Consider the following 27,949-nt stretch of genomic DNA (forward strand, 5'->3'; position numbering starts at 1 on the left):
TTCTTCTAGCTTTCAACATTGTAATTTTTTTCCCATCAAAAGGCAGTCCCACAAACAATGGCAGACAGTGACAAATGATCTGTGATCATTTTTCCATGACGACTTACCTCTCCTGTTTGCTTCAGGGCTGCTTCACTGTGCTCTGGTCATGACTTGGCAGCAGTCAGCTTGAGTTTGCTTAGGCTGTCAAAGGTCATGGAAAAGATACTGCTGTTCATATAAATAGACTGGAGTTCAGAGCTGTCTGCAGACTCCTTTCTGCTTCAGGGGAACCTCAGTAGAGAAACCAGAATCAGTTTGGGCCAACAGTTTTACGTTTGGAGCCAGCATAAGAGTTAGAGACTTAGAGTGCCAAGGAGTCCAGCTTTCTGCTCATCTGGTGGGAGCAGAAGCTCGTTCTTTCAGACACAGCCTTCTAAGTGGTAATATAAATCTTCTGGCAGATGTCTTAAGCAGAAATATTCTTTTGCCAAGGGAAGGGAATCTGCTCCCATTGCTGCTACGCACTGTAGCATCTACATTTTAGTGCCCAGCTAGTGTTCTTTCCATATGTCAAGCTTATTTGGAACTGTCATTAGAACTAATTATTATTGGGGTTTCTTTTTTCCAATGATATCAGTCATCTAGCGTCCAGTCTTTCATCTCTGCTGAACAATAAACAGAATTAAGAGAAGTCTCATTCTGGATAAGCACTTCAAAGTAAACATAAAGAAGATAGAATATGCTCAGAGAAACAGTAGTAATTTATAACATAAAACTAGGTCAGGCTATGGCCACAAATATGATCAGAGGGTTGGAGCATCTCCTCTGCAAGCGCAGGCTGAGGGAGCTGGGGCTCTTCAGCTTGGAGAAAAGAAGGCTTTGAGGAGACCTTATAGCAGCCTTCCAGTACATGAAGGGGGTCTACAGGAAAGCTGGGGACTTTTTATAAGGACATACAATGGCAGGACAAGGAGAAATGGCTTTAAACTGGAAGAGGGTCGACTTAGACTGATTATTAGGAAGAAATTCTGTACTGTGTGGATAGTGAGATGCTGGAGTGGGTTGCCCAGTGAGTTTGTGGATGCTCCCTTTCTGGAAACATTCAAGACCAGACTGGATGGGGCTTTGAGCAACCTGATCTAGAGGGAGGTGTCCCTGCCTGTAGCAGAGGGGCTGGAACTAGATGATCTTAAAGGTCTCTTCCAAGCCAAACCATTCTATGATTCTGTGAAATCAGACAAATCATAGTCTAAACACCTTTTCCTGGATTAAGCCTTCAATTCATTACATCTAAAGTTTCTACATGTGACAGTTGACGTGGGAAATTAACTTTGCTCTAGGAAATTAAATATACTGTTAATGTACTGTCACTGGACAATGTATCACAGCCCAGAAATACAGTTAAGAAATGTTGTATTTTCCTGAAGGGAGCAGCCTGAAAACTTTATCTCACTGGGATTCCTAAAATCTCACTGAGAGACAAACCTTGAGTTCTCTTTAAGTGAGAATGCTATTACGCCTTGTGTATGTCAACCTGTAAAGGTGCTTTCTAATATCAGTAGGACCTAAGGGGTGCCTTTTCTTGATCTGTTTATCAAGCCCTTTCATCTCAGCTCTGTAGAACTGTCCAAAATGTTTTGCGTGTAGTGTTTTGTTTCTTTGTACAGCACTGAAATGGCTCTCCAACTTTTTCTTTTCTTGTATTCGTTAAAAATCATCACATCTCTTCTTTCAATTTTGTATTATTGCTATTTATTTTTTTGTGTGTGTTTTTTGTGGACCCCCTGTCAAAGGGCAAGAAACCAAAGACATTTTGTCCTTACAACACGTAGGAGTCAAGAGCCTCTGAACTCTTAATCTCTCAGTCTTCCCATAAAGAGGATGAAATTTCCAATTTCCTGTGGCAAATTGAAGTTGGGGGTAGGTAGAGATGGTTTGGGAGATTTTTTTTCCAGTTTTTGGACAGAACAAAAAGGAATCTTATCTGAGTCAGTCATTTACTGGAATTCTTAGCAAATAATTACCTCTATGAATCATTTTGTTTTTAGATAATTTTAAATGACAATGAAAAACATTGGTCACATTTAGCAGAAAAGCATTGATATTGATCTTTATAAATCCCATGAAATAGATATTATAACTGAAATACGTTTGTTTATAATTCAGAAAGTAGAAAGGTTTTTAATAATTGATATAAAATAGTTTTTAATTTCTAAGCATGTTATGTAACCACCAGGATATTAAATTAAAAGGAAAGTGAGTGGAAATACCTCTTTTTCATCAGTTATGTGGATGTAGTCTAAACCCTTTTATGTGAAGGAATGAATGACTAAACAGCCACACAGGAGGCGTTACTTTTTAAGAATCAAACCAGGACATAAGCAGTAAAGGTAATAAACATTCTGAATCACACCAGTTTAGAGAAAACAAAAGGTAGAAACAGGCTCTTCATCAACAACTGTCTGTGTTAACTTCTAATAGTATGCAGTTATATTGGCTCACTGATTTGAATACTGAGTTATCTTTTGGAGTTATTATATTTCTTCAAGGGCTAGACATTAAGGAAAAGTTGTAATAAATAATTTTATTTTTAGTTTTATTTTTTATTACAAGGTCCTCTGTCAACTATGAGCAAAGAAAGCTTGCATCATATACTTACAGCTTGAAATTCTTGCTAATGTGTTTACTTCTATTTAAGGAGTACTTAGAATTGACAAATGGTATTTGTATGACAGCAGAGTGGTGCAGTTGTTTTGAATTTTTTAGGAGTGGTGTTTAAAAATATGAAATATATTAACTTGTCAAGAGGTAATTAATTATTAACAGTAGTCAGAAGCTCACAAATTTATACTAGACATGAGAACTCAGTCTCTCCCTCATTAAGGGATGCCTGTGGGTGGAAACTATAAAAACGCAATTCCTATCAGAGAAGAGAAGATTTCTGGAATTACTGTCAAAATATTTCAGTGGTATTGGATTGGCTGAAACAACCAAAGAGTAATGGGTACGTCAGCAAGGAATGAGCCAAGCTATTAGTCTAGCTCTTGAGGGAATTTACTTCCACATTGTTCTGTGTGTTATCAAGAGTTTTGTGTAGGGCCAATTTTAAGCAGTTATACAAGTAAGATGAAAAAGATGAACTCTTCTTTGGAATGTCTATGAAACATACTGCAAAAATTCATATTGTTGTAATTTCTTATACCACACTGTTCATGTGCATCATTCCACCTATTCTTCTTACTTATATGAAGACAGCTTTCCTTTTATTTGCCCTAAACTTTTAGAAACTCTTTGCAAGCCAAACCTTATTTGTCAATTATTGATCAGTTGATTGATTGATTTAGGACCCTGTGGCAAAGTCATAAGGTATCATGACTTCATTCCAATTTTGTTTTGACAGCGCAATTTTTCAGGGCTTGGGGCTTTGATTGAGTTCATAGGAAGCCCATAGATAGACAAAGGCAAAATCGGTCCCTTCAGTGCCTAAATCAATTCCAGTCCTTAATTAATATCTTCTCAGGTCTGTTAAAGCAAGAGGGAGCTCATGTGAATAGCAAGGAAGTCTATAACTTTTGAGATTGTAAAGTTACAGGCAGGCTGCTTTGGAGTGAAAAATTGCTTTGGTAAGCAATATGCCATATCAATTTCCTAATTACCTAACCACAAACATTAAGTAAAACGTGCAGCTGCATCATATTGCTTTAGAAAAGATAAGGAACTGTTTTAGGGCTGACAAGTACTGGTCATAGACTAAAGTTTCTACAATTTCTTTTACAATATCTGGAAAACTAGATTTTTACTCTCAAAATGTCCCTGTATATTATGGTTGAATCATTCTCAGGCCAAAAAAGTGTTTCTGAGCTTTGGAAGCTTTTGATGTGATTCCAGCTACTTCCTAAATAATAAGGTAGTTTGAACGTAGACATTTGTTACAGGGAAGAAATATGCTGCAAAGCTGTGTTACTTAGCACATTGTATTTTAATGTTAATGACTGTAGGATTACGTGTTCAGAATGCAAAATAAACTTTTTCTCCTCACCCCACACCCTCACATGTAAAAAAAAATTAAAAAATAAGATGTTGAAATACAAGGTGTTTATGAGGGACAGAACTCATCTGTCTGAATGGGAAAAATATTTTAGCAGAACAGAATATCTGTTTTCTAAGCACTGAGTGAAATATTTAGTACTTAATTTTTCCAACAGGTTGCTTATGTGTGATTCAAGATGTCTAATTTTCTGTACATATTTTAGAAGCTAGGCTACCTCTTCTTGCTTTGAACTGCTGTGACTGATCACCACTGATTGCTGAGACTCATATAAACTTCTTATAATGGCAGTCATCTCTTGCCAGGAGCCAATCGCACAATAGATTTTCAAAGAGTAAATAAAGACCCTGAAAATTCAAAGGCATTATGGTAGTTTCCATGACATTATGTCATATTAGATAATGTCCTGTTCACACTTTGGGATATGGCCATTTTCCTATTTTTCTTTACAATTACTAAAATGTCAGTATTACTGAATCAAGGTAACAGGCAGAAAGAAGCTGACAATAGGTTGTGTCAAGCAATCATTTACTTTACTGAGTGTTTTTAGCTGCTCCTATTGAAGACCTGGGAGAGCTTCTCCGAGCTTAACTTCGATGGTCAATGACAATTCTCCAGAGTAGAGTTCTTTAAATGACTGAAATGCTGTATGGCATCTTTTAAGGATGTTCACATACTTCTCCTTTGATGCTATGAAACTTATACTCAGCTATGTAGCAATCAAACTTTTTTTGTCAAAATTCTAGAGGAGAAAACTCCAGATACTATCCTCTCATAAGAGCTGCAATTGTACAAAATGAATGGAACCTTTTTTATTCATGATTTTCAAAAAGCTTGTAGACTAGTCAGTGTGGGTTTGTGTGTTGGTGCTGAATAGTCAAGCAGCACAATGGCGATCCAGGCAGTCTATTTCATCAGCCCTCCAGGGATTTTTCCTTTCGCTTTGTCTATTATTTTAAGATATGGAGTAAATTGATAACTGTATATGATCTTGATCTTCTTGCATGTGTTCTTCTAAACCCTAAATTCCCTGGTTTTTGTATCCATTCATTCAGAAAACAGTATGCTTCAGTGAATACTGTTATTTTACATTGCAGTTTACATTAAAAAACATAATTTCTAAAGATGCCATTTTATCAAGTGATATATCATGCATTAAGATATGAAATTGTTTTCCTATGAATGTTTAAAATAACTAACTAACTTCACATCACTATATACATATATCTTCGGATAGAATCAATATTTCAGTGGGCACAAATTCTTCAAATCACTGAAGCATAAATGCAACTTTGACAGAGGAGTAGCTAAACTCAGCAAGGTGTTTAGTCATCTGCACAAATACTAACTTCAATGGAATTTCAGCAATCACTGAAATTTAAATGCACTCATTATTCTGGATTATGTGTGTGGATAAATACATATTCTGAGAATTCTAGACCTATGTGTCTCAGGCAGATGTACCCGCTGCATCTTCACCATTTGCAGACTCAAAAAACAGCATAGATTTGCCTGAGAGTTGTCAGTTTGACTGTTGACAGATCTAGAGATTACCTTAATAAATGTGCAGTTTCTAAGTCTGAAATCCCAAGAGTTGCTGGGAAATAGGCCGAGGACTGTCCTTCCTCAGGTTACCAAACAGTCCACAAGAATTTTTGGACTGATAACAGATTACAGTTGAATTAAAAATGTGCCAACAATTTTTGGGTGGTCTGTTTCTCCAATGCAAAACTGTTAATACTTTCATTTTCTTCCCATCTTCCCATCCTCTGGCTTTTATGAGTTGACGTGGGTTATGTGAAACAGTATAGAGAAAGGGCAATGAAGAGAACTGGGATAGCCCTTGTGCAATCATGACTAGGTAACCTGGTATCGTAGAATGATGTTTTTTGAGAAAAGAAATACTGCCTGCAATACAGCTTAGATTTGTGTCACAAAGAGTGCATATAAAACAGGAAAGATTTCGTAATAACACTTGATTTGTGTTATCAGTATTGAAGAAAAATGACCTGGGCTGTGAAATTCAAGACTAATGAAAAGCTTTCAGATTTTTTTTTGTGTCTTTTTTCTTAATACAGGAATTTATATGTATACACTCTAATGATTGTTCTGACACCACACTTCAACATTAAATCACCATAATCATCATTTACATATAATGTTTACCAAGTAACATCAGAGTGTGTCCATAATGACTTTCTACAATACCCAGCATTTTCATGAATGAATTGAAAGTAATTGCAAAATCATTGGCAGTTATGTTTGTGGCTGACAATGACTGAGAGAATAATGAACATTTAAGAGGACAGGTAAATCATACAGAGTAACTGGGATTGCTTAGTATATTAGATGAGTTGAATAAAATATGCCACCCTGTAAACGTAGGAAAGTCTCACATCTGAAATGGAGTTCTAAAACTATGCTTTATTTCACCAAGTCACAGACTGCTATAGGGCATCTGGGCTGGTAACTCTCGCCGTCTCCTATGGGTAAAATGGAGAAAAAAGGATGCTCTTTGGCTGCTATTCATCTGATGTATGATGGCTGCTCTAAAATAATGCATCCTATTTTATTATACTGGCACATGATGTCAGAGGCAGATGTTGACCTCAGTAGATGTTGAACCTTCCCCCCAGTATTCCGTTATATGTTGTTGCTGTGTGAGGGGCAGTCTGACACAGTGGTGTTAGCAGTGGAAATGTGTACAAAGCAAAGGTGTGTCAGCGAATTCCTCCATGTGAAAAAATTAACACCTACTGACATTCATCTATGCTTGCTGAATGCTTATGTAGCCTAAATAGTGGATGAGAGCACCAGGAGATGGTGAATGGTGCATTTTAACAGTGGTGAACAGTGACAGTGGGTCACCTCTGCTGGTGCAGCTTTTTACAGGCGCAACATGCAGGCTAGCTAATGGTAGTGACTATGTTGGAAAATTGTGTTTTGAAGCTGGAGAATTTGGTCTACACAAATAATGTTATTGTGCTCTTTGCAGTTGTTTAAGTTTCCAAGGAAATAAAGTACTTTCAAGTGATCTACATATTTAAGCACTTAGCTTTAGAACAATACAAGTTTCACCCTGAGAGTGCCTCTCTTTCTCTGTTGAATAGAAAAGTAATCCAGATATCTACAATTGGTGAGATGAATCTCAGCACGGGTATCTGAACAGAAATGAAAAATGTTGTATTTTGCTCTGTCCAAGAAGGCTAGGATGGTCCTTGGGTCTACAAGCAGGGGGATTCAGTATGAGGAGGGATGTTGCTTTACTTCCTCTGTAACACAAAATACATAGGGTGATCTTTAAAAATGCAGTTTAAAAATGTGTGCATCTATAAAAAGCACAGAAATGAAGAAGAAGTGGGTTGCAGTGAATAGGAGTGGAGTATGATCCTTAAAGGAATGCAATTTTTTGTCTGTGTACAGAATTGACTCTGACACACTGGGCTTGCAACTGGAAGAGGCTGAGAACTCTCTTTGATCCTCTAAATTTATATTTTAAAACTTGATTAACTCCAAGGTTTTTCTGGGATAAATTTATGTTAGTCCCATTTCATTTTGTTAGATTAAGCTTCTTGAGATGGATGTTGATCTTAATTTTCTCTTTCTTAAAAGCATGTCATTGTAATAAATTTCTCACTGTAGTTTTTGATGCTTCATTTTAAGTTGCCAAGGAAACATAGTGTGTAGCAAAGTTAAACAATGATAAAGGAAGGATATTCATGCAAGTATCTGAATGAACTTGGTTTTTTTCCTGGTTGATTCTGTGCAGGGAGTGAAGAAACTTTCATCTTGATTTGTTTCCCTAAATGGAGTCCTTAAACATGAATGGTGTGAACAACTGTTAAATATTCCAGTATGATTTAGAGTATTACTAGCCTCAGTTCTATTGCCATTCCAGACACCACAGTCTGTAATCCAGGCTATATCCAGTGCTATATGAGCAGCCAGTATCAGTTATGTGAGGTAGTGCAGCCTGTCTAATACTGAACAATGTACTTCACAATTGCAATATGGCACGCAGCTACAGTGTGTCTTATTTTACTTTCAGAATTCTAAAATAAAATGTACCAATTCATTTTGTTCACAAGTAAGGCTCAGCCCCTCATAATAGTCTTACCGGGAACACAATACTGTTTTTATTCTGTGGAGCAGCCTTGGAATCACTACATATCACAGCCACCCTGTGGCTGTATGACAAAGACTATGAGGCCTTCTCTTTTGCCAGCTCAGCTTTGGTGAGAACTACCTTGTACAAGTTGAGCAGGACAGCTGAATTGGCATTTGTGCATCTGGGTTTGTTTGTTTTTTTTCATGAGGCAGGACAGGGGAGCTTTTGAGACTTATGTCACAGGTGAATCTTGGTCATGACAGTTCATTAGAGCAGGACACTGTGCACTGAGCCTTTAGCATTCACATAGCCCTTAATGAAGTCATTTGACTGAAAGTGGGTGAAGATGTAGGGCTCTATAAAACACAGCCCATGTGAATCATGTAATGCTTTCCTCTTGACACCAAGTCTAAAACATTGAGTTAATGTGTTTACTACAAACATGTCGTCATTGGTTGCTGTGCTATTAAATAGAAATAGAAGGTTGTTATTTATGCTTTCAGAGCATGATGTATTAGAGATCTACTTTAAAATGTCATGCCATTATTTAAATGTCTGAGCTCTTCAGAAACCTTCTTCAAACAAAACCTGAGAAAACCTCATTTGTTTTTAACCCATTGAGTTGGTCAGAATTGTTCTCCCAGATTAATATCTATACTTGTCACTTAAATTTTTTAGATACTAAGCAAATCAGAAAGTTGTGGTCTGCTCTTTATTGTAAAATGCTCAAATATTTCAGGTATCCATAGCTTTTAAACTGTTAAAATATTAATTTTCATAAAGTTTCCTTATAAAGATATTTTTATTGCTTTCACAAAAAGAGAGCAGTAACAGAGTTACATGCCGCTGCCTCACTGGATTATAATTTTGTGTTCAGAAGAGACCACTGTCATGTAGTGGAGGGAAGAAGTGTTCTCAGTGACAGGCCTTTTGGTGTCCTTGCATCCCTTACTGGGTTGCCTGTTTGGAAGCAACCACTATACCTTGAACAAGACTGTCCAGGAGAAGACAGGACTTCTATGGTGTATGAAAATCTGATGAAAAACAGGTGTGATGTAAAAAGGCCAGCTGACCAGTCCTTGCTTTTTCTTATGTAGGCCAGTCCCCAAAATGCCTCCTCTTAAAAACAAAGAAAATATGTCTTTGAAAACTTTTGACTTAAATCCTTCCCAGGACTGAGCTGGGTGCCCAGTTCCCTGCATCCTGAAATGTCTTACAAAAGGGATAAAGACCATGAATCTGGAGAAGGTTTTGAGATTATTTGACAAGCAGTCACTCCTTATTCTCTACCTGAAAACTTTAAAGCCTGTGATTACTTTTCTTAATGCTTTAGTGTAAAGGTTAGAAGAAACTCTGACCTTGGACTACTTAGTGTTGTTAATGAAATTCTAGAAGACAGGCGAAGCAACTGAAAAAGTTGTCAATAAATATTTTAACTTTATTCATCCATCAGTTCTGCAGTGAGCAAATCAAATCCTAATGGTGCTTTGCATCACCCGCAGTCCTGTGACTTGTTGCATAGATTTCTTTCTTTGATTTAGAAATCTGTATCATCTCCCTTGTTTCTGTGTTTTTAGTTGTAAGGATTACTATATGCTCCAGAAACACTGAGAATTGTATTTGGACTTAAATGAATTTTTGTTTTCTATGAAGCTCCTTAAACCCTATATTTCACAGACATCATTATTTATATCTAGATTTATCTTCTAAATCTGCCAGTGAACAGCACTTATCTACAAAGGTGTTTTAGAATCAGATTGTTATGTGTTAGCAGACTGAGTCCAGAAATTGATATATTCCCACAAAAGCTGGGAGAGGTTATGCTGAAACTAACAAATCAGCATAGGTCCCTTGCAAAGCAGGATTAGAGCTAGTTATGTCCATTAACTGTACTGACAACATTTCCACAGGATATGCTTATTTCTCCTAACATTCACCTTATGTTCTTCTGGTGGCAAATTCAGCTACGTGCAGAATTATTTCCATATGAGATTTTTGATCAGATAATTGATTGCTTGGGAAGTATGCAAGGTAAATGCTTAGAGATAAGGCTGTCCTCCTTGTAATTTGTGTCCTACAGATATGTGGGGCAGCTGATACCAGTCCAATTCAATTATCCCAGGAATATACAGAGGTCTAGGGTTTTATGGAGTGCATGGAAAGACAAAACTGCAAATTGAATGGGAAAGTGATTCTTACTGTAAATATTTTCTGCTTTCAATTCAAGGTAAATAACGAGCAGTAGAGTATGAAATCTGTGCTTTTCTAGACGGATACAAATTGTAACCTTTTAATAAGTAGAGGCAGTTCTCTGATAAACAGTGAGCATCTGTTGGTTACAGAGTGCTTGGTTAGATTCTAACACACGGTCTCTACTAATCTCCAGGCCTCCATCCCTGCTGAAGGCTGATCTTTCAGATCTGTATTTAAAATATTCCTGAATTTACACTTAAAAAAGTCTTCTGAGAGTAGCAGAGCCGTTTTTAAGGAGAGAGAGATAATGAACTGCAGTGTCTTAAAGGCCAGATTTTTAAAGGTGTTTAAGTGCTTGTAGCAATGGAAATTGAATATCTAGATGCTTTTGGAAATCCCTCAAGATGCTTAGCTGTGTCAGTAGATGCTTTAATAAATTTGTTCCAAGTGGTTTGCCTGAGGTGCAGTTAGTCCCTGCTAGAGAGCTGGAAAGAGAAACTGTTTCCCTTTCTGCTGTAACCATTAATCATTTTTGCCTTCTTTATAACAAAGCAATAGGAAAATATAACTGTTTATATAATCATGGAATAGGGAAGAAATAACAAGTTATAAAACAAAACCAAAATTCAGCTTTTTCTAAGTTGTAGACATTCCCTTTAAGCTCACGCTCACAATTGTAACCTTCCTGTGCTTGTGAAGTCTCAATAATCAGTATGTGGTTAAACAGCATTATTTGTTAAATACTTTCTACAGTGCAGTTAAGAGTCTGTGAAGTATTAGGTATTGGGTTTTTGAGAGAAATTGATCTGCTCAATGTGTTTTGTAGGAAAAAGTCACATGCCACTGGTTCTTTCTCCTGAGTGATCACAGCTCTTGTTGTAAACCTAGCATCTGGTTTGAGTATTTGATGTCTGCATTCATTTTCCTTCATATCTTCTCCTTTGCTTATGAATGTTGTCTAAGTATGAACATAAAGTAAAATTATTATTTGCGTTACCCCAGAAGAAGTGATCAAATTCTCCAAATTTGCTTTTGTCAGTGTGATTTTTTTTATTTTTAAGATTACTTCTCATCATTATTGCATCCTCTCATTTACTGCTTTTCTAATCAAATGCTTTCTTTCCTTTAACCAGGATGCTAAGAAATTGGCAGGTGAAGAGCCTGCCTGGAAGGAAGTCAAAGATGCTGTAAATGAGGTGAGATATCCAAAATCAAAAGAAGGTATCCTTTCCATGACATGCAACAGTCTGTCATACCATTGTGAACACAATCATGAGGACCTTTAATAAAGCAGTTAATCTTTTGAGATTTCTTCCCTAAAAGTTTTCCTTTTATGTTGTTTTGAAAAAAAAAAATTTAATTCGCTTCATGTGATTTCACATAAATGGTGTAATATTTCCAGCTGTGCTAGTGATAATAGAGTCTCTGATTACCTGGACTGGAACTACTTCATGGTGGGGATAGGAGATGCCTAGGGTGGAGAAAGTATAATTTGACTCAAACTTAGACTTCTGCCATCACGGTATTCATATAAATCCATTTCTAAATAGAATAAAACTCAAACAGAAATGTTGTTTGTCCCATTATGCTGATGGCAAACAATCTAGGTTCTCAATCCTTGCATAGCAATGACAATAACAAAGGCATAATCGTAATCAGGGTCACTGCAAAAACTATTGAATCATTACAACTTACAATAATTATATCTAACAGTAAGTGATAATTAAGCAAATTAAATGGAATGATGTTGCACTAATGAACAGGATTGCAGCCTAATGGACATCATGTAGACATTCCATTCAACTAAAACTCCAGTGAACAGCAACAACCAAAAAGGATGAGTGCAAGTGGAGTTTTTTTCTAGATGAGTATGTCCACATTGATCCGTTTCTCATTTTCATCTGTTCAATGGAATTTCACTGACTGTGAATTTCAGTACTGTACTATACTGTAGTAAGGTGTCTTTCTGTTTTCTGAAATTTGGGCTATCTCTGGAGCCAGAGAGAATGAAATCTTCCAGTACTCTGCTTCATCAGCTTAAATAACAAGTTTGTGCAGTGGTATTCCAAACTGGAAACATACTTTTCTTTTTTTTTCTGGAACCCTGAATAAATAAATAGATTTTCCCTCTATTCCAGACATGTTCAGTATTCTAGCAAAAGGACTGTTGCTAAGGGAAATGCTCATCTCAGCTACGCTCATATAGTTTGTAATCTGGTTTAAGTTCCTCTGTTGTCACTGACTTGTGAATGGACAATAGCAAACAAGATCTTAAGGCATTCAGCTGTAGTTTAGGGCCTGTGTTTTAACCTGGGTATTAAGTCTTAAACATACAATATGTGGCTGAAATAAATCTGGTACTGAATGGTATGGAACCAAAATACACATGCAGTCTAATGTCCTTATGATTAATTGCAGCAGGAATTGCACCTACTGAATTTTGCTAGGATCTTTAATTAAGACTACTCATTTAGATATTATATACAAATAAATCAAACACACCATAGTAAAAGGCATTAGGATTGGTTGGAAGATTATGCTGCTATTGTCTGTTCAGTTTCTGTTCTCAGACATGGGGAATTTGAAGTGTCACCTATTCCATTGCCACACAGCACTGTTCCACTGCTAATTGTCATGCATTAGTGAGCATGGTGCATAAGGAAGGGGCTTGACACTGGTCCACTTGCCAAGAAGGAACAGAATCTTTCTTTGCTGATGGAGCCAAATAGTCATTCCTTTCTACAAATTTATTGCTTTTTTTTTTAAAGCAAATTAGATGAATATTTTCTACAGTTTAGAAAGGTAGCAACTTTCAGAATCTGAGCAACTATTACAGTGTTGTAATACTAAATCTGCAGTTAAGAGAACAGGAAACAATGTGTGTATTTACAAATCGTCTCTAATCCAAAACCCAGTTTAAGTACAAAAACTGAGATATTAAAGCCAAGTGAAGGGGGATTATTGCTGCTGTCAAGTGCACACAGAGTTGCTTGAGCTGCTTCTCCAGTCTTGGAACTAGATGTAAGATAGCTGGCTTCTCCTTTTGTCCTGTTGCACCTGGTAGTGAGTTTTCTACTTTGCAGTTTATGTACCTGAAAATTTGTCTCCAACAGGTTTTGTGGTATAATGCTTCTGCTATTAGATGCAAGTGAATGAACAAGGCAACATAATGAGAAATAAAAGCAGAGCAATACTACGCATCAGCAAAAATGGTAATCTTTCAGGAATGTCAGTGCCTTGCACCTTTAACAAAAATTGTATCAAGTAGAAATAACATCCCTCATTCTTCTGTTCATCTGTCCTTAATCAATTATAGAGAATACATTAATGTTTGCCAGAGATATAAAGGTTAAGGTGCAATTTTATAATAACACATTCCTTCCCTTATGGTTCCTTCAATCCAAGGACATAAGAATAATTCACAGAAAATTACTTGAGCCTTGTAAAAACCACGCTATAAATTTGGCCCAGACACATAGTGGTCACATTCTTAAATTTAAGTATGTAAATATTACCATGTTTGGAAAGGACTAATTACTTTGTCATAGGGTTATCATTGTTCACTTGCATCCAGAGCTGGGTTGGCGTGAATAACATTTGCTGTAATGTCACGAAGATAATTGCTGAACGTCCTTGGGCTGATTGTGTAGAAAGGAATCTGATACAAGCAGTGCTATTACTTCTCTTACTATTAACTCTTGTTTGTTCGTTTAATTTGTTACCATTGTGTATGATAACACTTTTTAGACTGCTTGCTTTCTGGGATTTCCATAAAGTCCCGGGTGACAGTCCCCATTTAAATACTTCAGCTGTCAGTGTTCAGTTTAGCTGTGGTCAAGTAGTGAAGAAGCTGGTCCACTGAAGGCTAAAGCAGTTTAGAATATAATAAAAATAAGTGATTTCTGCTAAGACGCATCCAATTGGTGCTATCACCAGCTTACTTTTCTTCTCTGCCAAACACAAAAATCTTCTTGTAGCACTGAATGTAAAATCTTTGCTGCCAAGATCCCTAAACACGATCTACACTTAGGCATCAGAACTGTGGTACTTTTTGTTTGTTTGTTCGTTTTTCTGATGCAGGAAACAGCAATACATGGGAAAAAAATAGTGCTCTTTGCAACTGTTTCAAGGAAGAAAAATTATTAATTGCTGGAAGGTTCTTATTTGTGAGGATTTAAAAAAAAAATCTTGTGTGGCTTGAAAGTATGTGTCATTATTTTAGTTATTTAAGATTTGAGGGAGTATCTTAAGTAAACAATAATTCTTCAACAGCTAAAACAAAAGTATTTGAATTTTAGTTTGTTACCAACTAAAGTATCCTGTAATTTTGTTACTATTTTTTTTTCCCATGTACGTCTTATTGCTGAAATTCTGCCCCCTTTATAAGTTAAGTTGTTTTGCTAACTGTAAACAAAGCACAGTTGCCTAAACTGCCACTTAGGAGTTCAAGTGTGTTTTCAAGAATGGAAGCAGTCTGAAATGATGGCAGCTTTTTTTTTTTTTTTTTATCTTAATACCCTGTAGCCACCACTCCTTCTTAACAACATTTAAGACCTGGGTTTTTGCTTTAAGGATATTTCCTTAACTACATCCAATAACAGAGTGGGAGAAGGTGCTGGCAAGGTGCCTGCATCTCCTGAGAAGCCATACCAGTCAACTTCCAGATACAAACATCTATCAGCTGAAACTGCTGGACTGTGCCATGGATGCCTGCATTAACCTTGAAGCTTGGGAACAAGCTTTGTGTTATGGCAGCAGGACACTTGAGCCATACAGGTAAGAGCTGCAGTGGGTTCAGCTGTTTCCAACTATGAGTGTGTGTTGGGGAGTGTCTCATTACAGGATAAGATGGTGACTAGATGCTGCTTAGTAGTTTTTATTTGTTGCTGTAAATCTTGCCTTGCTTTCTGGATAAATAGAAGAGGCAGAAGTTGCATTCTACTTGCATAGTCAGCTATGAAAATAGAATGATAATAGGAACTATGATTACTCATTATCAATTTCTCACTGTTGCATGCGTTCAGATGCCTCCCCACCACTTATCAGAAGCTGACTTTCTGATTCAGACCAGGTTGTGTGAGGATATCAGTGCTTTTTGTTGAGCTGTGTTAAGGCTGGGGAGCAGTGCTGGCTGGAATGTATATTTTCACTATGCTCTGTACAGAGAGAAACAAAAGTTTACTCTTGTTAAATGAAATTTCAGCTTCGAGTGAGAAAGCCTCTCTATGTTATTTTGATCTTCTTCACAGTAAGGGTGATGGAGCACTGGAGCAGGTTGCCCAGAGAGGCTGTGGAGTCTCCTATGGAGATGTTAAAGACCTGCCTGGACACCTACTTGTGCAGCCTGGGCTAGGGAGCTGCTTTGACAGAGGGTTGGACTGTATAATCTTTAGAGGTCCCTTCCAACCCCTACAATTCTGTGACTGTGATAACTGCAAGGGGACAAGACCTTGTCAATACTTGATCCCATGCTATGTGCTGGGGGAGTTTCTGAGACTGATGGCCATTCTTTGGAATGCAAGGATGCTGTAGAAGATTCTATTTCATGTGATAGATCTTGAAATTGATTGAGGCCTGGAGCCGTAATGCAACTTTGGTCGTCTAGTGGAGATGGAGAGGGTATTGCCTGCTCTGGTCTGTGTTTGCCTTGTTTTAAAAGCTCTGTTTTGAAAGTCTGATTCTGGATATCTGGTTTGTTTGTAACTAGAGGATAAACCTGAGCGGAATGTCTGGATATTATGTCATTCATGCATGAACAATCCTTCTGGGGAACGTATTTGTTAGAGCATCCCTTTCTTCACTTACGTTCTGCTGCACTGTGTACATCAATATATGCTGTTGTGAATATCAGCTTTTCAGATTTTTACAGATTCTGTAATCAAACCAGGCTGCCATCAGCACACAGTATTTTGCCTGAGGAAATTTTATCTGGCAGCTTGTTTTTGCATAATACTCTGAACAGCAGCTGAGAAACAATGCAGCATTTCAGAGGTTTCACCATAATGTAGTTAGTGAGAAATCTACACAGGCTGTGGTACACCAGTACTGTGGAGAAGAAATGTCTTCATAGTCACTGTTACCCCTCATACAGGTGGGCAGGAGTGCCAACAAGTTCTCATGTTTCTTTGGGGTGAAGTTCACATCACACGTGTCCCACTTAGCCTTCTGAACAGGACTGGTGCGTTACTGCAGCAGGGCATGCTTCCTGCCGGCTGTCTTCCTGTGCCAGCTCTGGTTGAGCAGAGCAGCCACCCATTTCAGTGCACTCTCTTGGGTTTCGTTTTGTAAATTGTTAACTCAGTTCTTCACAAAACGCTGAGGATTTTTTTTACTGAGTGCAAAGATTACAAGGAGACCAAGAGTGATTTTACCAGACCATGTAATAAAGCTTTCTCTGTCATGCTTGCTGAATCAGACTGTAGTTTTCATGAGGTGTAATGTAGGAGTTTGGATATGAAGGAAAGAGTTTGACTTTGTTTGTTCAATTAGTATCTCATAGGAAATGCTACTTGCATGAGATACTTGACCTTTTTATGTAATATAAAGAGCTTATCCTTTTCTCCTTTCATCTGGAAGCTTATTTAAGAGTGATTTTCACTTTTTTTGTACCTTAGTCATCATGATAAGCTCTGACACACCTGAAACAAAATCCTCAGTTTCTCATTACAACAAATTGTGCCCTCAGCAGCAGGAGAGCAAATCCTAGGAAATCTTTTGGGATGCATTGAATTTTTCCTGTTGAATCAATCTACTGCTTGGCTGCTCCCGCAGTTCCATTATAGCTATCTATTTTCCTTTCCTCAGCTCTGGAAAACATATTCATGGTGCTCTCCACAGGGAATCACCTGAGATTTCTAGCAGTCCATATAAATAGGAAATCACTGTTACAACCTTAAAAGGCTCAGGAGAATTGGTCAAAAACAATGTTAATTTCTGGTAATGTGTTTATTGTGCATTTTCCATTTCTTTAGCAGCAGGATTAATTTTCAGTGCTATGTGATGCACTGAATTGTAATGCATGTTTTTATTTTGCTAGTTGCTGACTTTTTATGAATCATCCACTTCATGCAACTGGTGGCTAAACGGATGGCTAAACTGATTAAAGCTGATTTGTCACAGTGAATACCTACCTCTGATTTTTAGGTAGTGACAGTGATGTTTGCCAAGGAACATTGTTTAATGTCTCTCAAATATTTTTAGAACTTCCAAAGGAAGGGAGAGGAGTTGGATCTCACAGTGAAAAGATTCCTCCTCTTGTGCTGTAGCATAACTGTCCATTATTTGTTACAAGATGTACTTTCGCTGAATAACCTAAGCCAAGTGTATCTATGCAACCTTTCTTGTAAATGTCACGGTAATTGCTTTCTAAGAGCCTTAACAAAAACTGAGGCATTTGCCTAAGTGAAAGCTGCCCCACTTCAGAGTCAGCACCGAGCAGCTTACAAAAATAAACTTCCTTTCAAAAAATCCTCTGAGCACAGAATAACAGAGTACCAGCAAGAGGTGTTGCACGTGTTTGTCATGTCTCAGCACATTCATACTCTGGGCTGATTGCTGCTCTTGAAGGCTCTGATTCAGAGATACTGTCCTCATCACACTTGTCTTACCTTACCTCTAGGGAAGGAGCTCAGTGTTTAGCCCTCCAATTGTAAAGAAGGCATGCATGTTCTGTGCATTTGGCTTGTGTTTTTTGTTGTTTTCCTTTTCTCTTTGCATCAAGTACTCAGTGTTTATGCTGGAAACAGTGGCAGTATGCATCTGTTATGTGTCATGATGTGGCTGTTCCGCTTTGTGGTGGGAGGGAGCTGGGGAGATGCAAGCTTCATATGTCTTCTCACTTCTTCTGTTCCATCCCTTCCAGCATAATTCTGCAGTATTCCTTTAGCTGACCCTTTTATTCAGTGACTGAGGTGTTTCAGGGAACAGGGTAGGCAGTTCCAATCAGCACAAATTCAGATTACTTTGCAAAGGGGCATGACCAGGATGTGCTTACTGCAGAGTATTTTGTAGTCCCCAGAACAACTCCTAGGAATGTGGTAGGTCACAACACGGCTCAGGATACGCTGAAGAACATAGTTGAATTCTCATTGTGTGAATGAAATGTCAAAAAATTTTGATTTAGAATTCTATTTCAAGAGACATGGTGGATGCTAGTTCTGAAGTTTACAAGCTTCTATCAGAAGTCAAATTAAAAAATAATGGTTGCTACAGTTTTTTTTTCATGATTTTGTAATTAAAAAAAAAAAGCCAAAAATAATTGTAGAACCTAAGGCTCTCTACCTATTTTTAATTCTTTACATGTGGTGTAGCCTGATTTTTATTGTCTAATTTCCCTCTCTCTTTTTCAAAATCCCTGATTTTACTTTTTCAGAATCCTTTTTCAGAATCCCTGTTTTCTAATAGACACATCCAACTTTATCTGTGATATGTAGTTTATTTATTGAGCTGAGAGGACTCCCAAGTCCTGGCTAGGTCTGAGGCACCTTTTTTGAATTTACATGCATGTTGGGGTACCTGGAAAAAATACACACACACAAGTGAGCTGCAGTGATAGGTAGAACCACTGGGGGATGCTGATGCTTAAGGGTTAAGGTCTAGTCTCAGCACCAATTGGCACCTTGGTTATGGGAGGTCCTCTGGGGACTAGTGTGTGGCTGGCAGATTCCTGAACCTATAGATAGGAGTCATTCAAGGACCAAAGTTCAGTGTCTTAATCATAAAAGATCAGTAGTAAACATACCTCTTACCCCTGAGATCACCTGAGTGGAAGACAAAAATGTGAATGTGGAGGAACAATTTATTGAAAGAATGAAACAAAGAACAGAAAGAATATTAGCTAGCCTTGCTTTCTTTTGTAGGGTTTCAGAAAGTGGCATTTGTCTCTAAAAATTAGAAGTATGTGTGGGAAGAAAAGAGAACCGCAAGACATGAAAAAATACAGCTTATGGGATCATCTGAATAGATGAGGTAGCCTTTCTCTGTGATGTCTAGAAACACAGCCATGAATTGATTTGCAGTTTGTCAATGATGTCATTGTTTTGTCATCTAGAGATAGCAAAAAGGCCAAATAAACATAAAGAATTTGAGCAAAAAAGAATGAATTATATTTACAAAAAGAGTAAGTTGTATCTATGCAATGGTACAAGGCTGGGGACTCCACAACTCCTTAAGGAGCTATTACGAGAAACAAGGAGCACCAATTGTTTCCTTTCAATGTAAGGAAATGAGCGGAGGGAAGGGAGATCTTGGTAGTGACAAATTAATATAGCTGGAGAGAATGGTGGGCAGCACCGGGAGCACCTCTCCACTTTCCTTCCAGGTTATCGGCAGCAGACCATGGATTATGAAGTTTGTGTTTGGGTTATATGAAATTAGTTAGCAGAACTAGCATCAGCCAATGGAAGCCAAACTGTCTTTACAAGCCACCACAGCTAAAGAAGTAATTAGGTATCCTCATGAGAGATCATTGTGAGACCTTTGTAGTTTAAAAAACACATTCTTCACTTCAGTGACTGTTTCTTAAACATCTTCATTGAATCATGTCAGAATCATTAAGGTTGGAAAAGACCTCTAAGATCATATAGTCCAACCATCATTACTGCAACCTTTTCCTAGTGAGTGTTGGTCAGCCAGTCACTATATATGCATACTTATTCCTTCAGGCTTCTCTTCTAGATTCAGTTTTAGTTGCTAGTTTCTCCTTTCACTTACAGAAACATCAGTGTCTGCGAGTGTAATTCAAGCCTGCCAATGCACAGCACTCTGTATGTTGTCATCTTATGTAGGTTTCCAAAAACTTAAGAGTATATGTAAATGTATATGTATATGTGAGTATATGTGAACATTTACATCATTTGTATGGTCATTGTCTTTGTTCTTATTTTAAACTCTAAAAAAGGAGGAAACTGTAAAATTTCATGTTGCATCCTTGATTTTTAGTGAGAAACTTAAGGGTAGCTTGTGTTCTCACGAAGTTTAGAAATCTCTTGTGCATATCTGAAAGGTCAAATGTACAAATCGAAAGCCATGAAATCTCTAAATTCTAGTTGGTGTTTTTATTGGCCATATTGGTAGGAAAACAGTATAAGTTGAGGAGAGTATTGTCTCTCGGTAATTGTATGAGGGCTATTCCTATTGTAATGCCCCCTATTTTGATATGTTGGCCCACGACATCAGAGGTATAGTAGTGGAGATTGAATCTTCCTACCAGCACCCCCTTATGTTTTGTTGCTGTGCAGCAAGTGGCACAGAGGGGCACACTGACAAAATGGCGTCTGAAATGGAAGTGTGTATGAGGTAAGGTGTGTCACTGAACTCCTTCATGGGGAAAAAAATTGCACCCCCCTGACATTCATCAATGCTTACTGAATGTTTTTGGGACTGAATAGTGGATGTGAGCACAGTGAGGTGGTGGGTGGTGCATTTCAGCAGTACAGGGATAGTGGGTCACCTCCAGTGCCACGGATTGTTGTGAGCACCACATGCAGGCTCTTGTTCATCACTGGTGAAAATGCACAGCTCTTGGCAGTGACTATTTCAAAAAATGGTATTTGGTAACTGAGAATTTTTCTTTCAATTAGTGTTATTATGCTGTTCATGTCAGTTTTTTATTTCCATGAAAATAAATAGGAGACTTGACTTTTGTAGTGAGCTGCATGGTTCCTCCAAATGACTATTTTTTATTTTTCAGCAATATTTGCACAATTTCTGGCTTTTTTGTACCTATTTTACAGATAAACAGGGACCATGATTGTCCCTGATCCAACATCTTTGGGGATCCCTTAAGAGACTTCACCCACCCACTCCTACCCTTTTTTTTTCCCAACTTCCTCCCCATTAGAGCCTTCCTCCCCTCCAACCCAACAACTTTCTCCAAAAATGAAAGAAATGTTTTATGTCTGAGGTCTGGTGCCTAAGCTATCTTTGTCTCAATCAACTCATTTCCTGCTTAGGAAATGGATTTTCTGGTTTGCTGCTTGCTTGATAGTATGTCTGCACAGCACCACCACCTCTGATACTTTGAATCTTTTCTAGCTGTCTTGTATTCTTCTATTACAACCATTTGTTTTCCCCAAAGTGAAAATAAGGTACGTAAACTTCCTTGACTTCTGTAAACACAAGCTTCAGTTAGTGCTTCACTATCCACCTTTCTCCATTTTCACATATGTGCATGATGCAACATTTCTATATTTCCAGACAAAAGCAGATATTTTTAGTCTGTCCAATATATTATATCACACATAAGAAATACAGCAACATTCCTGTTAATTCATATAATCATAGAATCATTAAGGTTAGAGAGACCACTAAAAATCATCTAGTCCAACTGTCAACCCACCACCGTGGTAGTACTTTGCCTAGTATGTATAACATTTCTAATCAGGTAGCCTAAGACCATTTCTTGAACAGCATCATTGGTGCAAGATTTTCCTAACAGTGTTCAGCTTCTGTATACATATACTGATTCTTTCAAATTTCAGTTTAAGATTCTAGTTAGATTTTTAGTTTCTTGTTTCACCTTTCATTTGCACTAAGAGCTATGTGAAACTGGATGTTACTAGTAATGATCTCCTACTGATATTAGTGAATGGAATCACATTGATTTCCAGTTTTGTTTTTCTCTGACTCAAGTGTTTATTTCTCCATCTCCCACCTGGCGAGGTGTCTTGAGACATTTCTTGAAAGAACTGTATTCTTTTCCAATGACAACTTCATCTGTGGAAATTTTTTTTTGGTGCTGCTGGATCAATTTCAGATTAAGACGTTAGATCATTTAGGGCTTCGTGCTTTATCTAGAATTAAGAATTATTATTATTTTTTGTACTTGCAGTTTAATTTATGCAGTCCTTCCTTGAGCTCTTTTCATTAGTCTGCTTGCAAGTATAGTAAACAAGTGGCAGGAGTAAACGTGAATATTAGTCATTGTGGAAGAACTGAGCAGGTACAAATCACTACTGTACTAACCTACAGATGCATGAGAGGGTATTACAAAGAATCTGGCTGCTATGAGAAAAAATGCAGCTAAGTTTTTCACCTGGAACAATTTGGAGTAGGTTGTTTGGGAATTCAAAACATCTGTGTGAACTTTGGCAAGAGGAAGAGGGGAAGCTGGTGGCATACAGATGCCAAACAAAGGTTTGGTTAGAACCTGAGCTGAAGTAGTACTGGGAAGTGATGTCAGGGGAATAATTAATAAATACACATGGGGCATGTGCAGATTTGGATTGCTTTACAGTAGTTGGGTGTTGTTTTGAAACTAGTAGTGAAAAGTGAAAAGAAACTTGCAGTAATAAACTTACAGTACTATCCTTGAAAGAGTTAAAAGAGAGAAGGCATGCCAAAAAGAGCAGTAGAGAAGTTATAAGGAACAATGCATTCTCTAGGGAGAAAATTAGGAAAAGTCAGTGACTTATCTTCTCCTTACTTCTCTGCACATCTACAACCTGGATTATGCAATTTAGAGTGAAAGAGATGACTATGATGTGACCTTATGGTTACTTGCAAAACTATTTCTTATGCATTTCTTGATTGCCACCAAAGCTACTGTTTCTTTCCCTTTACCTCTTATACAGAAAAAAAATGTCTGCTTTTGGCTAGAACCCCCAATACCACTGGTATCTAACCCTGAGATATCTGCTGAGCACTAGATTATCAATTCCCATGGTTAAGCTTCTCCCAATCTCCTCCTTCCAGCCTCCTCCTGCAGATGCCTGACTCTTCCCTTGAGTATCCTGGAAGCTCTTTTCTCTGGTTCAGTTTGTCATTTCAACATTATGCTAGACACAGAAGTCTGAACCACCCTCAGTGGTGTGACTTTGAAAATGAAAGACATCAGAAACAGAAAGCAAATGGCTATTGGTAGAGAGCTGAATGAAGACAGTAACTATTCATAACTTTTGGAAAGATAGCAAAGGACTTAGCACTGCTAAGAAAAAAGACTTCAAGAAATAGAAATTAGGTTGCCCAGAGGCTGTCAAAAGCGAGAGCAAGTTAAATATATCAGAGAGCAAAAAGTCACCTTGAGAAAACTATGCAAGTCTTCTAGTGAACAGTGAAAAAAATAGTTGATGAACAAAGGTCATCTTGGAGGAAAACCAAGGAATGCTCTTCAAGTTTGACCAGTAAAGGGGGAAAGGGAAGGGTATAGTCAACCAAAGGAAAATTAGAAGAAACATATAAATATCAAAATTGGAGAGGAAAACCCTTCCTTTTAACATCTCCTGTAATCACATAAGGTAACAGAGAGGGCAAAGAAAATGGATATTGCCATGTTTGCTAACACTTTCTTTAAGAGGAAAGTCAGCTTTCTTCAGCAGTGCCATATGCTCTTGGATCATATGGTTGATGAACTGCCAGAAGTGAAGATAGAGTTCTGGAATCAAAGTGTGTTCTTTACAACCAAATCATGAATACATTTCCATATTAATTCAGCTATGTTGAATAATATACACCAAGGATTTAATGTATTTTTAGGGCTGATCAGCTTTTCAAAAGTCTTTTTAAAACTAGGAAAAGTGACAGCCAACAAGTAGAAGCATTTTAAACCAGTCTTTCTACTTGTTTGATTGTTGATAAACCAGAAAAGAAGAAAAGAAAATATTTTCATATGGCAATGTTTTTTGGAAGACTTTGTAAAACTGAGTTAGATCCTACACTGCTACAAAACAAAAGACCCAGAATATACAGTCATAAATAAGGAAAACATTTAGGAGATTAATTTTATTGGCATAGAAGGAATTCATGAGATTCACCATAGCATTTTCTGGGAAACCTTACTTTAGACAGTGGCACAAAATACACATATTGAAAATGTTTATGTAGATACGACTGGAGATCTCACTTGGAAAGAAGGGAAACTTGTATGTTGTACTGTCTGAGGTGTTCTGAAGCACAGACAGTGTGTCTGGTGGAAAACTACATAACTTCTCAGATCTTTCAAAATTCACACAAAATAAGATGGGAGATATTCTACTACTTAGTGATTTGCTCTCATGACAATAGCTAGAGATAACTTATCTTAAAAACTTGTCTCAGTACTGGTCCAGATTAAACCCATTTATTTTTTTAAGATATTTCAAAATGTGTAGCCAAGCTGGGTAATATTACCTCAACGAATTCAGCATCTCAAAATTTTGAGATGAAAAGCAGGTTTATGTGCTCACAGTGAGATAACATCCTGAATGCTTAGTCAAGCTTTATCTGTTGCCTGTGTATTGTCTTACTGGCATGTTGCAGTGCAGATGACCTCTACCAATACTTAATATTTATCAAGAGATGCTATCAATTTGCGCAAGGTTGTTTGTGCCAGTGAAGTGAAGGAAGGGGTATGTGTGTGTTTAAAAAAATAAATAAATAAAAATAAAAAGCTATTTTTCCAATAACAGTGCATCAACATTAAACTGTGAAACAAATAATACTATATTGATTTCAGTAAAAATAGTTCACTTTTTAAAAATGCTTTCAACCCACTGTGTTCTTAGAGCAGCATTGTTCCAGGGTCAATATATCTTCTAATACCTTGACAAAGACACAAAAGTACAGTGGTTATACACCTGTGCTGTGTGTATAAACTGTGCCCATCTGCGAGAGAACAAATCCACATATTTCAGTGGAGCATGACAATTCCTTTTCTGTTTGCAATGATGAGGACTGTCACTGTGCATGAACATTTTGAAAGCATGAAGGATAGAGAATCTAATGCATCTAGTGTTGCTAGTGTGGAACTGCATCAAATTGTGCTCAGACCCTGCTAAATTAAATGAAGATACTGTGACATCAAATTTGCTGTTAAACAAAAAGAACAAAGATCCATAGAGATTTATGTGAGTTTGCAGACCCTGATTTAATAGATCTCAGTAATACACAGTTCAGTGGCATAAGACCTTCACTAATGGTAGTAATGTTGTATCGTACAGGGCAGGCTTTGTCCAGTAAGAGAATCAAGCACTATTTTTAGTTCTGTTCCAGCTATTTCATAAGTCAGAACTGATCTAATTGCCAGATTTCAGACAGAATAAAAACCATCTGAATGTAGAAGAAAATTTACTTTAAATTTTTCTGATACTCTTTGTGATTTTCTCCTTTCCTTTCCTTTTTTTTTTTTTTTCCCCCTACATTTAACACAAAACATGGTCATTGTCTGTTCTGAACTAATCTAACTTGTTTTCCATCAGGTAAGGACATAAAGGATTTTTCATGAAATTCTGCCTTTTTCCCAGGCATAGGCGCAGGCATTCAGGATGTATAGTCATGTTTGCATATATGTCACTTGTTCTTACTGTTGCTACTACCTAGCTAAGAAAATTCACAATTAACAGGATTGCTGATGACTTTAGCAAGACTAGTTGTATTTTACTTCAGTTTTATTGCTGTTGATTTTTAGATCTGTTTTCACAGACATTTTATCAAAATTCTTTGTGATGGTTTACTTCAAACAAATGTGTGCTACTTAAGCTATGCAGTGTGCATTCTAGTAAACAGCAAAAGCCTTTGGCAGCTTCTGAAAGTGTCTCAGATGGCTTATCCCTAGTGGCCAGAGCTACCTTTTGCAAATTTCTGCTTGGTTTTGTTGAACTGAGGTTTATAGAAGTGATCTGATTTCCGAGGTCCTTGTCAGTGCTGCAGAGAAATTCCTTAGCCTGTTTCTGAAACAAAGTTTGTACATTGTATTTAATAGAATAACTCTACCCTAACTTGTGATTAAGTGCTTAGTGAGTTCCATTTCCTTATAAGAACATGTGTAAGAGCCCAAGAATGTATGCCACAAGTGAACTAAGCATTAATCTATCAGCGGCTTAAGTGTGTTTGGGATAGTGCAATGGAAATATGTGGTATAGTGACACAGTGTTGTTCTCTGGGAAGCATTTAAGAGCAGATGGAACCTGTAAAGTAGACTGACTCATGAAAGTATACAGCTTCTATCAGATTTGTTGGATGCTTTCTTGATTTAACCTAAATAAACACGGTCTCCATATGCTGTGTTATCAGTAAGGTAGCTGCAGGTGGGGGACCCAATATTAATGAGTATACAGAAATTAATCAGGGAGGGGCTTTTACTGAAAAAGTGTGTTTATTTCCTTGAATAGTGAGATGGGTAAACAGTACAGTATACTTGTGAAATTGTCCAGATAAACTAAAAAAAGATTAAGGGTTCTACAGTAATATAAAGGAAAAAAATGTTAGAGTCTCATTTCAGCTCAATGGGAAATTAACTCCATAGCAGGCATCTCTTAAAATTCTAGCATTCATTAGCATCTGTAAAAATGAGGTTGTGCTCTACAGGAATGACTATACGAGTCTTCAACATTTAATAGAAAAAGGTTAGGCATCCTACCGATCTGTTGAAGCACACTAGAATTCTGCAGACAATGGATATAGATCCAAGTATACGTGTATATAAGTTGTTGTATTTGTGCTCCTGAAGGAGACTTTCTGAGCAGTATCTCTTGCTAGCCTGAATAAATAGGGAGCACCATATCAAGATCAGGGAAGACCCCTACGTTTGTGCAAGGTACCTCTAAAGTCACCACTTTATGAATTTTGAGTTACATGCCATTGTGGCTGTTGCAGTGTTTCAGTTTTGGTGTTCCAAAATCTGCACCAAGTTGAACCTTGGGGTGGAATTTGCAGAAAGCCTGCATTGGCATTTATCTTTAAATTTTATACTGAACTAAATCAACATATTAACTGAATTAAAAGAAAGGATTTTCAGGTTTTTAATCTTGTTTGTATGAAAGTTGTCAAATCAAGATATCTCCAAAACAAATGAACAGTTAAAAAAAGATGCAGATTTCTAAAGTCTTGTATTCTGTGTACCACAGTATTCCTGTACCCCGAACATAGATCTTGCATTAGCTGATTTCAAGAACTTTGCCTGTGGTGAGTGGAATAAGAGTAAAAATGTCTCCCTGGAAATATAATTCAACTCGTGTGAATTGTACATGCTATGTTGTTCAGTTATCTTTAGAACTACATTTATGCATTATTCAGAGTATGGGATGTAATTCTAATCGTGCTAGTTTGTGTGTTATGTGTTTGTAGGATAACACATTATCATGCTTTTGAGAGGCTTAGTAAATGTCATATCTCCTTAAACCCAAGTGAATCTTGACTGTGCAATATACTATGGCAAAAACTGCATGGGTGCAACAAATAACAAAAACAAAAAGCAACAACTATGCCCCAAGTTCTCCATTTTTCCCAATGATTTGTTTATTTTGAGGCCTGTTTTTCTCTTAGAAATGATGTCATCAGATTTTAACATCTACATTTTACAAGCATAGTACTCTATGATACTACATCTCAGTGAATGCTTTAGATTAACAGAATATTTACAGTGTCAGTGGAAATGTTTGCTTTTCTTTCTGTCTTTCGTGCTACAGAAGGGTTGCTGATTTTTGTCCCTTCATTCTGTTTCATTTTTAATGTCTGGAGGAGAAAAATAACTATGGTAAAAGGGGAAAAATTTAAAGGCAAGGAAAAGGTTTGAATCCTGTCTTCAGACATCATTTATTTATTTTCATATAACTTTAACATAAGTGAAAAAGAGTCAGTGAATACACAGGAGTCCTTACTACAGTTTTTGGACAGAGTTGAGAGAATTTGTCAAGTCTGTATTC

The 27,949-nt window shown here is 37.2% G+C and overlaps 1 protein-coding gene across 2 annotated transcripts in view; it reads left to right on the forward strand.

Annotated features, from left to right (window-relative positions):
• SMYD3 (SET and MYND domain containing 3) overlaps window positions 1–27,949 on the forward strand; it is a 340,366-nt gene that overhangs the window by 282,077 nt on the left and 30,340 nt on the right. For both annotated transcript variants that reach the window (XM_065729621.1, XM_065729626.1), the window contains 2 exons: window positions 11,465–11,552; window positions 14,933–15,107. In XM_065729621.1, coding sequence (XP_065585693.1) covers window positions 11,465–11,552; window positions 14,933–15,107 — 263 coding nt within the window. The remainder of the gene's footprint in view (window positions 1–11,464; window positions 11,553–14,932; window positions 15,108–27,949) is intronic.

This window comes from Cyrtonyx montezumae, unplaced genomic scaffold (assembly GCF_038088225.1).
Source record: "Cyrtonyx montezumae isolate F1298 unplaced genomic scaffold, pur_monq_1.0 scaffold_0, whole genome shotgun sequence".
Lineage (NCBI taxonomy): Eukaryota > Metazoa > Chordata > Aves > Galliformes > Odontophoridae > Cyrtonyx > Cyrtonyx montezumae.